Raw genomic sequence first — 14533 nt, 5'->3', positions numbered from 1 at the left:
CTGCTGTGCCAACATGCCTTATGAGGCACAGGAGTCCCATCCTGTCTCTCTCCACCTTTGCTGGGTTTTTTCCCATTTCTCTTAAGCTTTGCAGTTGTGACGTGATGCACCAGAACAGTGTTTTCCAATAAACTGTTCACACATTGCTGTGTACAAAAAATGGAGCTAAAAATTGGGGTGAATTTTAAATTTAATAATAGCAAGTAGATTGTCTACTCAAGCATCCTCAAGTTGATGATGTCCCTTTAAATATTTGAACTCTATACTCCGCGCATATGTGTGCTGTTGATAGGATCATATGCTGCCTGAGGCCAAAGCTATGACATAAGAGACATAAGTGCACTCAAGAGAAAGACTTAGTAAGTCAATTGCTTGATATAAGCCTTTCTGCTGATATTTGCAATAATAGTGCCTGCAATATCAGTAATAACCTACTACAGTTTTTGATTCCCTTCATTCAATCCTCATATAGTGTACATGAGACCTGTTGAGAACAAACAAGCCCAGGCAGAATTAAAATTAAGATTGCCATAACAACAAGCAAAGCTTCATGGAAACATGGTGAATGGACTAATTTTTAAGCTTTCCAATTATCATAAAATATCAAATTCACAGCTTTATATGTACATTATAAGGCCGAAAAGTATTGCTGTGACCAATCTAAGCAAGGGTTTGGAAATGCCATCCTTCTTCAACACTGTTCAAAGTAGGGGGCAGGTGGGATTCTCCAGGTTGGACGTTAAAGTAGTTAGGGGATGCAAAAATCTACCTTTAAAAAATTGTTTCAGTGCCTCACTTTGTCAGTTAAGTAGATAACTATTTGTTTCTGCATTGACTTTGCCAAGTTTCAGGGGTTGGATACTGTTAAACCTTTGGTTTTTTAGACTTTCTCAACTCATCTCTGTTCTGTGAATAGAAACACAGATACTCTTTCCAAGCATGAAGTTAGAGGAGCATTCCTTAAAGTATGGGAGCAATCTTTCCTAATCACATAAGCACTATTTTCTAGTCCTTTCAGATACACTTGAAGTTCAGAGTTTGCTTTTTTGCACTGTGGGGTAAATAATTTGATTCAGCTGCCTTTTGGTAACTGAAATGCTGTATTACCATGTTACATAAACCTTTTTTCTGGAGTTTTCTGGAGTCATAGCAAGCAAAAGGAAACAGGGCAGCTGAGGCAATCTGAAATCGGAACTCAAGTTCTGATTATTACTGATACCAATTATTGTGATTATTAATCTCCTGATCATTAATAACTCTAATTTTATAAAATATTTGTAAAAGTACCATATTCAAGGTAAATGTATTTGTTCCCAGTCTCACTTAAATCTTGCCTATGACACAAATACAGCATTAGAGCAGAAGCTATGAGCTTTGCATATCCTTGTAATACTAGATTTATCTTTGAAATAAGCCATGATGTATACAATTTTCATTTTTAGTTAAGGCAAGAAGCTGAAAATTTGTTTTCATTTGCTCTGGTAATCCATAGGAAGTTATGTACACATAGGGTTCAAAATAAATGTGCATAAAAGAAGGACACTTTACCAATTTTAATATAAACAGCTATGAAAATACAAAGTTAACTTAAGAGTAAATATTTTTGGGATACAATATTTTAAATGGATATTGAAGGTACTTTTTGATCATCATTAAGTACAACTAATTAATGCAAATTGTTTATCAGCAAAGCAATATTTAAGACAATAAAAAAAAATTAGGAAAAACCAAAATAAAAATCTGTTAAGTAAAAATATCTTTCTATAATCCTATATTATAATGATTTTAATTGCAAAATACTTTATTCCAGTGTAAACAGCTGCATTTACTGTAGGGATTAGTTCATTCAACTGTAAAATAATTCATCTGTGCCATAATTCAACATTATTTAAATATTTATTTTTCATTTCAAAAATATTATGTTACATCTATTGCTTACATAGCTGGTATTAAACCTCACCTTTGAATTATCATTATAAACATTTTGAAATTGGATGCATAATAGGTTAGAAGGATACTTTTTGAGAAAGTGGAATAAGAAAATATTTCTACGAAAGAACTCCTTAACTGAACGGAAAGTTTAAATTTTAATTGACTCTAAAACTGACTGATCTACTAGCTTGATATATATATATATACTTTATAACACTTTAAAAAATAACCTGCCTACTTATTGGCTAGTAATAAAAAAATGTTATAAAGTATGTGTATATATATATACATACATATATATATATATATATATATACTTTATAACATTTTAAAAAATAACCTGCCTTACTACTGGCTAGTAAGGTTTAATGAACAAGAAAATCTTTAAGCTGCCATAAACATGACATTATGAATCAGAATGTAAAAAAAAAACCTTTGTACTGACAGGCCAAATTCCAAAACAGTGTTTATGTATTTGTCTGGCATTATTTTTTGATCAATGGGATGCATATTTTATAACAGTAAAAAAATACGTCTAAATATTTTTAAGACCATGGCTTAGTGACTAGTTGTATTTTAAATTAAGTTGCAAATAATTAAGAATATAATTGACAGACAAATAACCATGTAATTTTCCCCATAATTTTTCTAATTTATACACCTTAAAATTTATACACCTTAGTTCAATCCACAAAATTTTAGTACAAATTAAATACCTCTAACCAATCAAACTTTAGGAATGTTTTAATTTTTTGAGAAAGTCCCTATGTCATAAGGATTAATAACTTGGCTGTAAGAAAGGATAGATTTTTCTGCTTTAAAAATGATCCAAATGCAATATTTTATTTAAAATTGCTACTTGTAACTAAAAATTATTAAATTTGAAATCCAAGCAGGATGTTAAAGTGTATGACTACATACAATACATATACAATAGCCTTATATATTAGACAGCATTTAATAAAAATCAACAATTTAAATTATTTTCTACATGTAAACATGCTTTTGAAATTGAATGTCAATGATATTAGCCTATTTTAGGGCTTAAAACAACTTCAGTAGTTTTATTTTGCAGAAAGTTAAAAATGTTTATAGATCTGCCTATATTGAAAAGATTTAGATGTCCAGGAAACAGGTAGATCATATGGATTCATTGACAGCAGTATTACCTTTAAAAAACCTCTGAACTACAGGCAAGACTGTAGCACAAAAGCTAACAGAATATTCCCCAACAGAAGCAGTGACTGACAGTGTATTTGAAATCCACAGGCTTCATTTTGACAGTCCTCAAGTGACTGAGTTTTAGAATCTACTTGCGAAGTGAATGACTAATTGACTGAATTTATTGCTACAAAAAGAAACATTAACCTGATGGAAGGCTTGAGTGAGTCTAAAGGTTCAGTGCATATGTGTGTGAGATCAAGATTTTTTTATGGGCTTATTCAAGAGCAGCTAAAATAGCCCTTCATTAGGTCTTCATGGAAATAAGACAGCTGTACCATCAACTCTGTCTGAATGCTTGAACCTGCTACCACATAATCCAGTCTGGCTATTAACATATACAATTAAATATATGTAGATCTGCATGGACAGAAAGAAGGAGAAATGCAGAAGTAAAGGGAGGCTCTGAAGCACCCACATGGGAAATGCTGGCTCACACCTTGAGCACGCGACATTAGGTGAGTGCCACAACGAAATGGAACTGAAAAAGGTGGCTCACAGCTCCTATTTCTTCTCCCTTGCTACTGCACCTTAAAGCAGGAATTCCACCTTGGGTGGGAAACACTCCCAACAGCAATTCTAATTCTAACAGCTGCCCAGTCAAGTGGCGCAGTCACTATCCCTGAAACTGTCTAAAAACCACCTGGGTGTGGCACTTGGGGATAGGGTTTAGTGGTGAACACGGTGGTGGCTGGACTTGATTAACTGAGAGGTCTTTGCCACCCTCCTGTCTCAAATCCTCTGTTCATTTGGTGTTGATACAATTGGTAATTTCTAATGAAAAATCTTTGTTGAAAAATACCGCAAAGCCTTTGCCAGTAACAGTTCAACCACGGAAAATGAAACAACTGAAAGCCTAAACAGATATACAATAATTCTGAAAACTTGCATTCTGTAATGGAGTACTTATAAAGACGAGTTTTTCCTGCATATCACAAAAAAATTTTACATGAATACAAGCTAAAAAAAATAAATATCCTAAATATAGTCATTACTTATATTGTAGAAAGAACACCTCCCAACACCTGTGTTCCTGCCCACTTTTAAACGTCAAGTTGATTACAATGGCAGTGGTCCTGGTAGAGAAGGAAACTAACTGCAAGACAGGAGCAGAGAGGTATTTATGTTTGTAAAATATTGTTATTTTAATTCACAGCAGACCCTAAACTAGAAAGCTCTCTTAATGGTAAGATGTCTACAAAATGTTTGATCATTTAGTTTATCTGTTAGAACCATTCTGTAAGAGTATGCATATTTATTTGAGTAAATAAATAATGAAGAAGTTAGACTAGAATCATATCTCTAATAAAAAATACATAATAAATTAGGAAGTAGTGTTGAAAAATACAGTTTTATCTCATTTGTCGTTAATAATAGATGTAATTGAAGAAATCTGCAAACCTGGCATATTCATACATTTTTTACACCAAAGCTATGCATTAGTTTATCAGTTCCATCCATACAGATTTCTAACACCTAATTTCTCAAAATAGTGAGGTAGATTATTATTGAAAAGAGTATAGAAAAACCAAGGAGCTGTGAAAATAGTAGCCATGTCATAAAAAGTCAACTCATATTAAAATATCTTACTAAACTTAGTTAAAAGCTCCATTAAATAGCTGTTATTTGAACAGAACTTCCATCATGTTATAACTCTGTGCCCTATAATCATGCAGTATTTCTGTCATGTTGGAGCTAACAACTTCCATCATTTTGTCAGTTCTGTCTACAAAACACAAAATTACCTTCACAAGTTCCTGAGATTTATGCTTTTAATTACCTCCTATCTGCTTCACTACCCTCCATACCCAAAGAATCAATATAGTCTTATAAATAAGAAAAATGTAAAATGTTTGACAGAAGACAATGACAGTTCTGTACATTTTTATGTGATGCTATTGATTATTTTGTTTATTATCCTTTTGACAGCATGAATGATTTATTTAAATCTGTAAAGTCAACTTTTGCTAATACCTGCCTAAACTTAAAACATTTGCCTTCTGGCTTTTTTAGAAAGATGAGCATGATCATCATATCATCTTTATTAGCTTTAAATGCATTTAACAATAAGATGACCTTCATTGTCTCTTAATACCAATTTATTAGATCTGCTTTTCTGCTTTGCCTCAAGGTGTTTCCTCCTGATTCCTGAGTCATCTCTTGATTTTTGAGATGACACCAAAATCAGGGCTGACTTGCAGTCATTACCCACACAGCAACAAACTGTGCAAGCTCAAGTTTATTTTCAATCCAATTATACCCTATGAACAAGAGAGTACCTACCAGGCTGTACCACAGCCAAAGACATTTCTATAAGAAACAAAGCGTGCAGAGGGAAGCAGACATTTTTGCTTATTTTAGGCATGATCAACAGATGACAAAAATCTGTTTACAAAAATGACCCCTCCAAACAAAAATCAGAACAATAACACACGTACTGCCTGGCATCATGCATTTGCAAGTTTGGATATAGAGAAGCCTGGTTGCTGGAAAAAGTTATTAGATTAGAACGGGCACTACTGTATAGCACCTAAGCTTCTAAAGGTCTGTGGGCTATCACAGAATTCTTTGGGTTGGAAAGGGCCTTTGAGAGCACGTTCAAATGTTAACTCAGCACTGCCATGTTCACCACTAAAACATGTCCCTACACATCCTTTAAATACCTCCATGGGATGGTGACTCCACCACTTCCCTGGACAGTCTGTTCCAATGTTTGACAACCTAGTTTTGATGGAGAAATTTCTCCTAATATCCAATCTAAGCCTTCCCTGGACCAACTTGAAGCAGTTTTTTCTCATCCTATCACTTGTTTCTTGGAAAAGAGACTACCTACCTTTCAGGTAGGCATAGAAAGTGATAAGGTAACCCCTGAGCCTCCTTTTCTCCAGGCTAAACAACCCTAACAACCTCAAGAATAAACAATAAAATAAAATAATGAGGGAGAAGAGCAGAGAAACTACTTGAACACAAGGTAATGATTCAGATAAGGAGAAAAGAGCAATTCTGCAGAAACCAAACAAATATCCTTCCAACTACAACTCACTTTTGCCTTATGGCTGCAAGCTACAGTGTCAGATGACATAATAGAATAGACATCTTGGGGCCAAAGCTTCACAGCTGCTGGAGACTTATTGCCACACACCAGTTTAGGAAATAGACAAATTTGACCAAAATAAAGCTAAAAATTAAAAAAAAAAAGGACAGACAGAGGGTGAAGGTCTGTAAGTATGAGTCAAATACTATAATTTCTTTTTTTGGAAGAGTACAGACATATCAAGTCAAGACTAGATAAAATTAAGAATTTGTACACAAAGGTTTTCTTCATGTTTACTTTTAAAAATTGAAGACTGGGAGATCCTGAAGAGCTCAGTTAGAAAATACTATTCAAATATATGGCAGAAGAAAAATCATTCTACAAACCTTATTTTTGAAAATAAAGAAGCCATCACTTCAACATGCACAGTCCCACATTCTAGACAATGTATTTTTAAATATTTAAATTTTAAAATTTCCTCTCATCTCTGATCTTTCTTTTCCTGCAGGTAGCTGCAGATCCCGGCCTATGAATCTGATGCCAGAACACTCTCACCAAAGCTAAACGTGCAGACACATAAGCAAAGGAAACCTCAAACCTTTGCAATTCACTGTATTAATTTAGTGGGAAGTGACAACTACAAATTGAGTAGTCTGATTTTTTTTTTTTTTTATTTTGGTCTATTGATTCAGACCAGTGAGTGTCCACAGCACAAGGAAAAGATTGCAGGCAGGGAAACCAATTTTATTCTCACAGACGAATAACCACTGTCTGTGTTTCTTGTGCAATTGATAAAACACCACCAGAATGTAGTCAGCATCCTCAAACACCATGTATAGGAAATTCACTAAGAAGAATGTAAAAAAAAAATTAAAAAATCAAAAATAGACTCTATAGTTTAGTTTTGCCATTTTAACTTCATTAAATTGCATAATTTAGGTCAGAGAAAGTTCAAAGGAATGGAATGCCTATCAACAACACAACTATGTCAGACTTGTAGAGCCAGAAGAAACTGCAAGTGTGGAGTGACTGCACTACAAATCTCATTCTGCAATGTGCTACACTGAAATTTTAATGCAGGTTAGCAGAGTTTGATGCTACTCAAAAGCACGTCACATGGTGGAACTGATTTCCTGAAAGATTCAGAGTTCACACCTATATGACTCCTTTCTTCCCTAGTCAGCAAAGGATAGACTGTAAAGATTATTCCATGCCCTGAGCACAATTTTGCATTATTTTTGGTCCAAAGGGACCAAAAAGAAAAATACATGCAGAGTACAGATTTTTATTTCTGTGCAGGAGTTTCAACAGGCTAAGACAGAGCTGTGAGTCTGCAGAGCTTGGCTGAAACCCCACTACCAGTGAAATGATACAATACAGTGAAATTTACCTCAGTAAAATGATAACAATGCCAATTATGGAGGGGGCGGAGGTGTCTAACTGGATAGGTGAGAATAACATCCAAAAAGATAGGATCTCGCGCTCAGGAAAAAAAAAATGCTCATATAAATAATTCTTTAGATTAAATGACTGAACCTGAAGAAAAATTTAGAATCTTATTTCTCAGGAGAAGCTAAATAATGCAATGAAAGGCTAGAAAGCATTTGAAATAGAATGGAGTATGAAGACTCATTCTCCAAATATTCCTGCATGCTGAGGTTATGAAGCAATTGTGAAATTAGATTTATATTTAAGTATCTTCTGGTATTCATAACATTGTTATAATCTTAGCACTTTCCAAAATCAAATTTCTGCGTTGTTTATGGATGCCCTGGTAAACTAAACTGCTGTAGAAAGCAAGGTGCTGCATTTCAGTATGTAAAGTAACACAGACACAGTGCTTCATCCTTTCTTACAACCATTCATTTCAAAGAGATGATGATATTTTCTAGTAACTACAACTGAATATATTTATCAAATTTAGGAAGAAAGATCACACCACCCTACTGAATACACCTGGCCCAGAAGAAGTGCAGTTATAATTTGAATTACTTTTGTGATGCCACTATTTAAAGCAGGGTATGATATGTGCTTTTTGTTTTGCTTTGTAAGTCTAGACAGGAGAAATTGCTTCGTTGACAGAAGTACAAAATGATATGACAGATCTTTTTTTGTTTGTTTGTTTCAAGCCATTCAATTGTGATTCAATTTATCTGTCTGAAGTGCTGTTTGTCCACCTGAATGTCAGCACAAAGTGAGTGACCCCTCTGGGACAGGTCCCATCATCAGGGGGATCCTGACCTCAGGAGGAGAGGGAAGAGTGAGGGCAGCCTGAGCCATCTCACTGGTGATGGATCTACCTCAGATGCAAGATCCATGAAGACAAAGAAAATTTTAAAAAATATTATTTGTTCCTTGACTTAATCAGTAAAAGGACATACCTGGACCAAGTATCAGAGCAGAAAAGATTTTTTTTTTCCCTTAAATCTTAACCTTAAAGTAGAAAGACAAGCAAACTAAATTTAAAATAATGACTTCTGAGATAAGTTAACTAAGCAGATATTGCCACTTCAAAGGAAGTCTAATGAGCTTGTCAAATGATGACAGATTTAGAAATCAATTTGAAGCTGAGATAGCACTGCTTCAAAATCCTTACCAGCCTAGACAAGAAAGGCAAACTGGGGAAAACACTTCACAAGACACTGCTCAAAGTGCAATGTTAGAGGCAGAGAAAACCAGGGTAATGGGTATGGGTGCTTTACTGCAAACCTCACGGAGCACAAAATACACAAAGGCTTTGGAGGAGGTGCCTGCAAACTGTTTCTGGGACCAAAATTATGACAGAAAAATATATAATGTTAACACATCACTTCAGGATTTAGTCTTATCCTTAAGATTAAAAAAAAATCTGGGAATTTGAGTTTATTTTTATTAACTCAATGACATAAGTAATATTCTCCAAGAACAAATACATACTCCTTAACTATTAATGGTTATAATCTTCTTAGACATATTTTCCTTGAATTTCTTTAATTTTCAAGCTACTTAGGAAGATACATTAAATGGTGATATATTTAAAAAAAACACCAGTGTACACTTTTGTAATGATTTTTTTTTAAAATTAACCTCCAGGAAACAGTTTCTTTGAATTTCTCATACTCAAAATAACAGCTAGAACTAAGTGTTTATATTTATTCTAAATGAAAGTTTTTGGAAGAGTGACTTCATTCAGAAATGGAAAGACTATCAGCAAGGACATATAAACAACAAGAAAAAGCTATTTCTTCTGGAAGAAAATAAAATATGACCTGAAGAACTCACTGGGAAACATTTCTGCTTCACCTCCTTTCCTTAAAAAAAAATCCTCAGGCAAACATTTCTTTTTGCAATAGCTGTTGAAGGTTATTGTACCATCAAGTGGGACATCACCTATGGACATGGCATTGGATATCATGCCAGAGCTATCCAAGAAAATTAAGAGTTCATGCTTTCTTGACTTCTACCTCTGAGTGGACAAAAAAACCCCATCAAGCTGAGCAGAATGCAGGTAGAACTGGAACGAGTTATTTGGGAAAAAGAGATTTAGATTAATTATATCTAATGCACCAAATTAAAAAAAAAAAAAAAAAAGGAAGAAAATTGATAATACTCACATCAGAGTTAAAACGAAGCTGGCAGACATTACAGGAAATTACTTGCTTCTTCTTTGGGGGAATGGACACTCCAAATGTATGGTTTATGACTGCTTTTTGCACAGGATCCATCTGGAGAACAAACAATAACCAATTTACAACTTTTCAGGGCAATAAACAGTACAGAAGAAAAATTTAAAAAAAAACAAAACCAAGACAAAAAACACTTCCAGCAGAAAGCTCTTTTCTTTTTCTTAGATAAACAGGAGAAATAAGATTCCAGCCCTCACAATAATTAGATTTAACAAAGGTTAGGGAATTGGTAGCATGCCAAAGCTGATGAGGAAAATGCAGCTTCATTGTTGCTGTCAACCCCAGGTTACTAAATAGTTCTTTCCCCAACCCTGCACATCTTCTGGGCTGCAGGGCCCCCCTACCACACCTGAATTGCAAATAAAAGCCCTCCCCTATCACCCACTGCCCCAACAGACATATTACAGAAGCCACTTTTGCACCCTGACAAGTTACTGTCATTCATTTCTACATGTTTCCCTTTGAGTGATAAATATTAGCACTTATTTGAAAAATATTCTCCCCTGGAGATATCTTTATGAAAGGAGGTCCTTTGCAGGCTCTGTTACAAATACCACTTGCTGGGAAAAGAGGTTGCAGTCCCCAAGCATTCCCATGCAGAACTGATGAGTGACAGAGCCCATGGGAAGGCTCAAGTTTGGAGGAACACGAAGCGAGTGTTTGTACCAGGAATGTTAGCATGCTTCAGAAAACATTTTAACACTGTGAGAAACGTGACATAAGGGAAAAATCTGAATATATTACTCCAAAATTTGACTGAACCTTTTCAGGAACTCAGAACTGATTACATCTTTGCTAAATATCAGGACTGCTGTTGGTCAGGAATATGCTCAGGATCACACACCACTCTGGGCAATGAGACAGGGCGTTCAGAAAACAGAGTTTAGAACAGTTACTGGAATGAGGCCTCAGTCCTAACATGTCATTCTTCCTGATGTGATATGAATACAGATTAACATTCATTTCCTGATGCAAAAATACTGAAACCAAATTTTCTAATTAAAGAAACGCAGAATATTTGGTGCGGTCTCACAACTGCATCTTCTCTCAGCATGATGTTGAACCAGATGACATCTGAGACCCCTTTCAACCCAAATGATCCCGTAAGCACCTGTGTATGTGTGGTCCCTCATCCTTATCTAAGGCAAACAATAGATTCTGAAGAGGAGAGGGGAAAAAATGGAAGTTTACAACAACAAGTAAGTGCTCCTTTCTCCATTTTGTGTCTAAACCAGTTCAGAAGAAAACAATTTTAGTTTTTATAAAGTTAGATTTTTCTTAAGCTTGCTTTGCAACCACAGAGATATTTTTTCCTTTACAGTACTATTGGAAGAAACAACACCTGGCTGTTTAATCCTAGGTGATACACAAGACACACTTGGTACTAAGCCAACTTGCGAAAGGATGAGAGAACAACTGAAATAACTGATCCACTGAAGAATTAGAACAGGAAATTACCTGCTTCTAGACTTTCTAAACATGGAGATAAAGACATTAATTTTCCCATAGTACAAATTTTAAGCTTCCAGAGAAGCCTGCACTGTTGAGGATTTTCTGCACATATATGTGCACACACAAAAAAACAATTCAAGAAAAGCATACTGCATTGTATCTGCCTGAGACATTCCCCAAATATATTACCTAATATTAAACACTTTTTTTTTTTTTTTGGACAATGGCTACATATGTTTCTTGCTGCATTCATTTTAAACCAAAAGCATAATTTTGTAAATGGCATTAGTGATAAATTTTCCAGACAGGTAATTTAATACTTATCTTCTGCCACTAAATACTGTAGTTCATTGCCACAGAGGTACCAGGTGACAATACAAAAATAAAACCTCTTCATCTGGAATGATCTACTAAATTATTTAATGATGCATTGTTGTTACAATGAATTGTGACAACATTGAAAAAACCCTGAAATAAATGCCCTTGTTGCCTGTTTCTTCTATTTCTAGGACATAGCAAGAGTTGAAAGTCTAAAAGCTTAAAACACAACAAAAAAATCCCCCTCTTTTTCTGACTTGTACCATTTATGGCAATCCTCTGCATAGTATATCAAAATTCCACATGCAGATTAAAAGCTTTTTGAGCAACCACTTTATAATAGATATGACAATCAATATACATTATTACATTTATTACACATGTTAAAGTATTGATGTATTATTAGGGAAGAGTTGGCTGGAGTTTTCTTAAATGGAAGATTTTTTACATTTCAACTTAAATACTAAGTGTTAATTAGTTAATCTAGAAGAAAAGAGTAATGTTCAAAAGTACCTCAACCATTTGGAGTGTCTGAAATCGGTGAAAGGAAACAGCAAAAATACCCGCAAGTGTCTGCAGTCCCGTTTCAAACCAGGTACAAAGGGAAGAGGCAGTGATCAATGACTCCTCTGTGCACTCCAAATAACAATCCACAGCGCTGGCACGAGGCAAGGCACTTCACCACCACACCATGCAGCCTGTGCACAACCTCCAGCTTCAAACAGATGCAGCAGCACAAGAACTAAAATCCACGAAAATAATCCAGCTCATGCTGCCTCCAGAAAGTACCACTTGTGATCCCCAGGGGAGTGGGCAATGATCCCTCCCAAACCGGAGCCCTGCGTGCAAGCTGGTCATGATTAGAATTCTAGAAGTGCAGCATTAACAATTAATACACTTTAGATATGGCAGAAACCGGGGTGGATTACAGCATGCTGGAAAAATAAAATAGTATCTCTCTGTTAGAAGATTAATGCTGCAGGGTAAACTGATCTTAGATCCCTACACAAAATAATCCTCTTCACTGCAGGGAGGGAGTAGGAAAGAGGGAGAGAATTATTTGTCGAGGTATTTATTAGGAAATGACGCAGCATAGTTTGCCCTGTGGGGAGCACCAGTATTTAAGAACCAGACCTATAAAACAAAATAATAACATAAGCTAACAGCTCCCACAAATGCAAATAAAAATCTGCACTATGCTGTTTATGCTACAGGGGGATTTAACAAAGCAATTAATAGTGCTCTGGTAGACATAACTAGGTTTAGCAACCTGTTAGTATTGTTCTCCTATTTTAATTGGTTTAATAGAAAGTTAAATTTAAAAATGGCTTTCTAAGAAAGCTGAAGACACCATCTTTTTTGCAATGAGTCTTGTTAAAACCACTCAAACTATTGAAGTGAGCAAGGATTAAGAGAATTCTGACAGAAATACTCTATACCTACTTAGATTTCAACAAGAACTTTAAAGGCACCTAGAAAACACAAGTGTAGCAACAGACAGGACAGAACAGGGGCAGCACAGATATTGTATTTCCCACTGCTTTTTAAATATTTTCCCACCAAAAAATTTCCACACTCAGGTGTTTTCTGTGTATTTGATAAATTCCAGTGACTTTGTCTTGCACAGTTACCCCTAAAACTGATGCAAACCAGTTTGCACTCTTTGCATGTACTTCCAATGCTTAGAGTCCTCAGTGCCAAGAAATTTTGTTTACATATACTTTCATAAAATTCAATTTTATAAGATCGAGACCACATCCTGAGTTATCTTTGTGCCACTCAGTCATTCTGTGTACGGAAATCATTCCATTCCTTTCTACATTCTTGTTGCCCACCTCAACTCTACCAAAAAATCAACTAATTCAATTAAATATATTGCAGATATGGACAGGAACCATATAAAAGACTCTGGGTAGATCCGTATTGAACTCTGAGCTGATGTTTTCAAGGAGCCACTATTAATAAACCGGAGCCCTCATTCCCAAGTCTTGATAGTCAGTTCCTAGTACGCTACTTTCTATGTCAAGTTTTGTGAATTTTTACTTCCATGTGCCTCACTTTAGTAATATCTAGATGTAACTTTACCAACCACTATTGTCTGGCTTGTCAGTCTCATCAAGGTCTTTCATAATTTTTGTTGTCCTTCTTAGTCCTCACTACCTTGGAGAACTTTGCCAATAGCAAATTTCCTCAGGTCACTTACCTCCCAAGCAACTTTTTGTCATCCAAGAGTCTTCTTATGCCAACTTAGTTTTCTTAAAAAAATCTTTGCCAAGGGGTTTTGTAAAAAACCTTGTCAGTAATTCAGACTACGTAGATTTAAGCATCCTTATTCACATATTTGTTGACCCCTATAAACAGGCTTGTAAAGAAGGATTTATGCCAACACTTTACAGGCAGTTTACAGGATAAGATATTCTATTATACTGTTCTTATTGAGGTTTGCCTCAATATTGAGGTATTCATTTGCCCAGTAAAAAAACCCATTCTCCACAGAATGGGTTTAAAAAACTTGCATCATATTTGCCCCCTTTTAGTCCTCAGGTACAAAGCCAGTTTTAGATGAGCTGTTATACCTTATCATCGTCAATTCAAGAGTTTAGTCCTTGAATTCTCTTACCATTCTTGCTACCAGAAACTCTCCCTGCCCTGCTGTGTATCATGGTACCACAGATTCCTCTGGTGCCTCCTGGGAAAGGAACCAGAGAACAAAGAGACATGGAAGTAGGCACAGGAGGAAGTAGAAAAAAAATATGTTGAGAGAAGTTGCTTGGTGAAACCAAAGTTCTGGTTATTTTGGAAGATCTCTTTATACAGAGCAGACTGTACAAACATCAGTTTGTGAGTCTCAGAAATAAACTGCAATGATCCTGAGGGGGGGGGGGGTAAGTAACAGGAGCATAACCTTAAA

General features: G+C 35.4%; 1 protein-coding gene across 7 annotated transcripts in view; it reads right to left on the bottom strand.

Moving 5' to 3' along the window:
- The window catches only part of ZNF385B (zinc finger protein 385B), a 147406-nt gene that overhangs the window by 24679 nt on the left and 108194 nt on the right, over window positions 1-14533 (bottom strand). For all 7 annotated transcript variants that reach the window (XM_058027844.1, XM_058027845.1, XM_058027849.1 and 4 more), the window contains one exon: window positions 9781-9891. In XM_058027844.1, coding sequence (XP_057883827.1) covers window positions 9781-9891 — 111 coding nt within the window. The remainder of the gene's footprint in view (window positions 1-9780; window positions 9892-14533) is intronic.

The sequence above is a fragment of the Melospiza georgiana genome, chromosome 7 (genome assembly GCF_028018845.1).
Source record: "Melospiza georgiana isolate bMelGeo1 chromosome 7, bMelGeo1.pri, whole genome shotgun sequence".
NCBI lineage: Eukaryota > Metazoa > Chordata > Aves > Passeriformes > Passerellidae > Melospiza > Melospiza georgiana.
The sequence above is the reverse complement of the archived record's forward strand: the minus strand, read 5'-3'. Positions and strand labels throughout refer to the sequence as shown.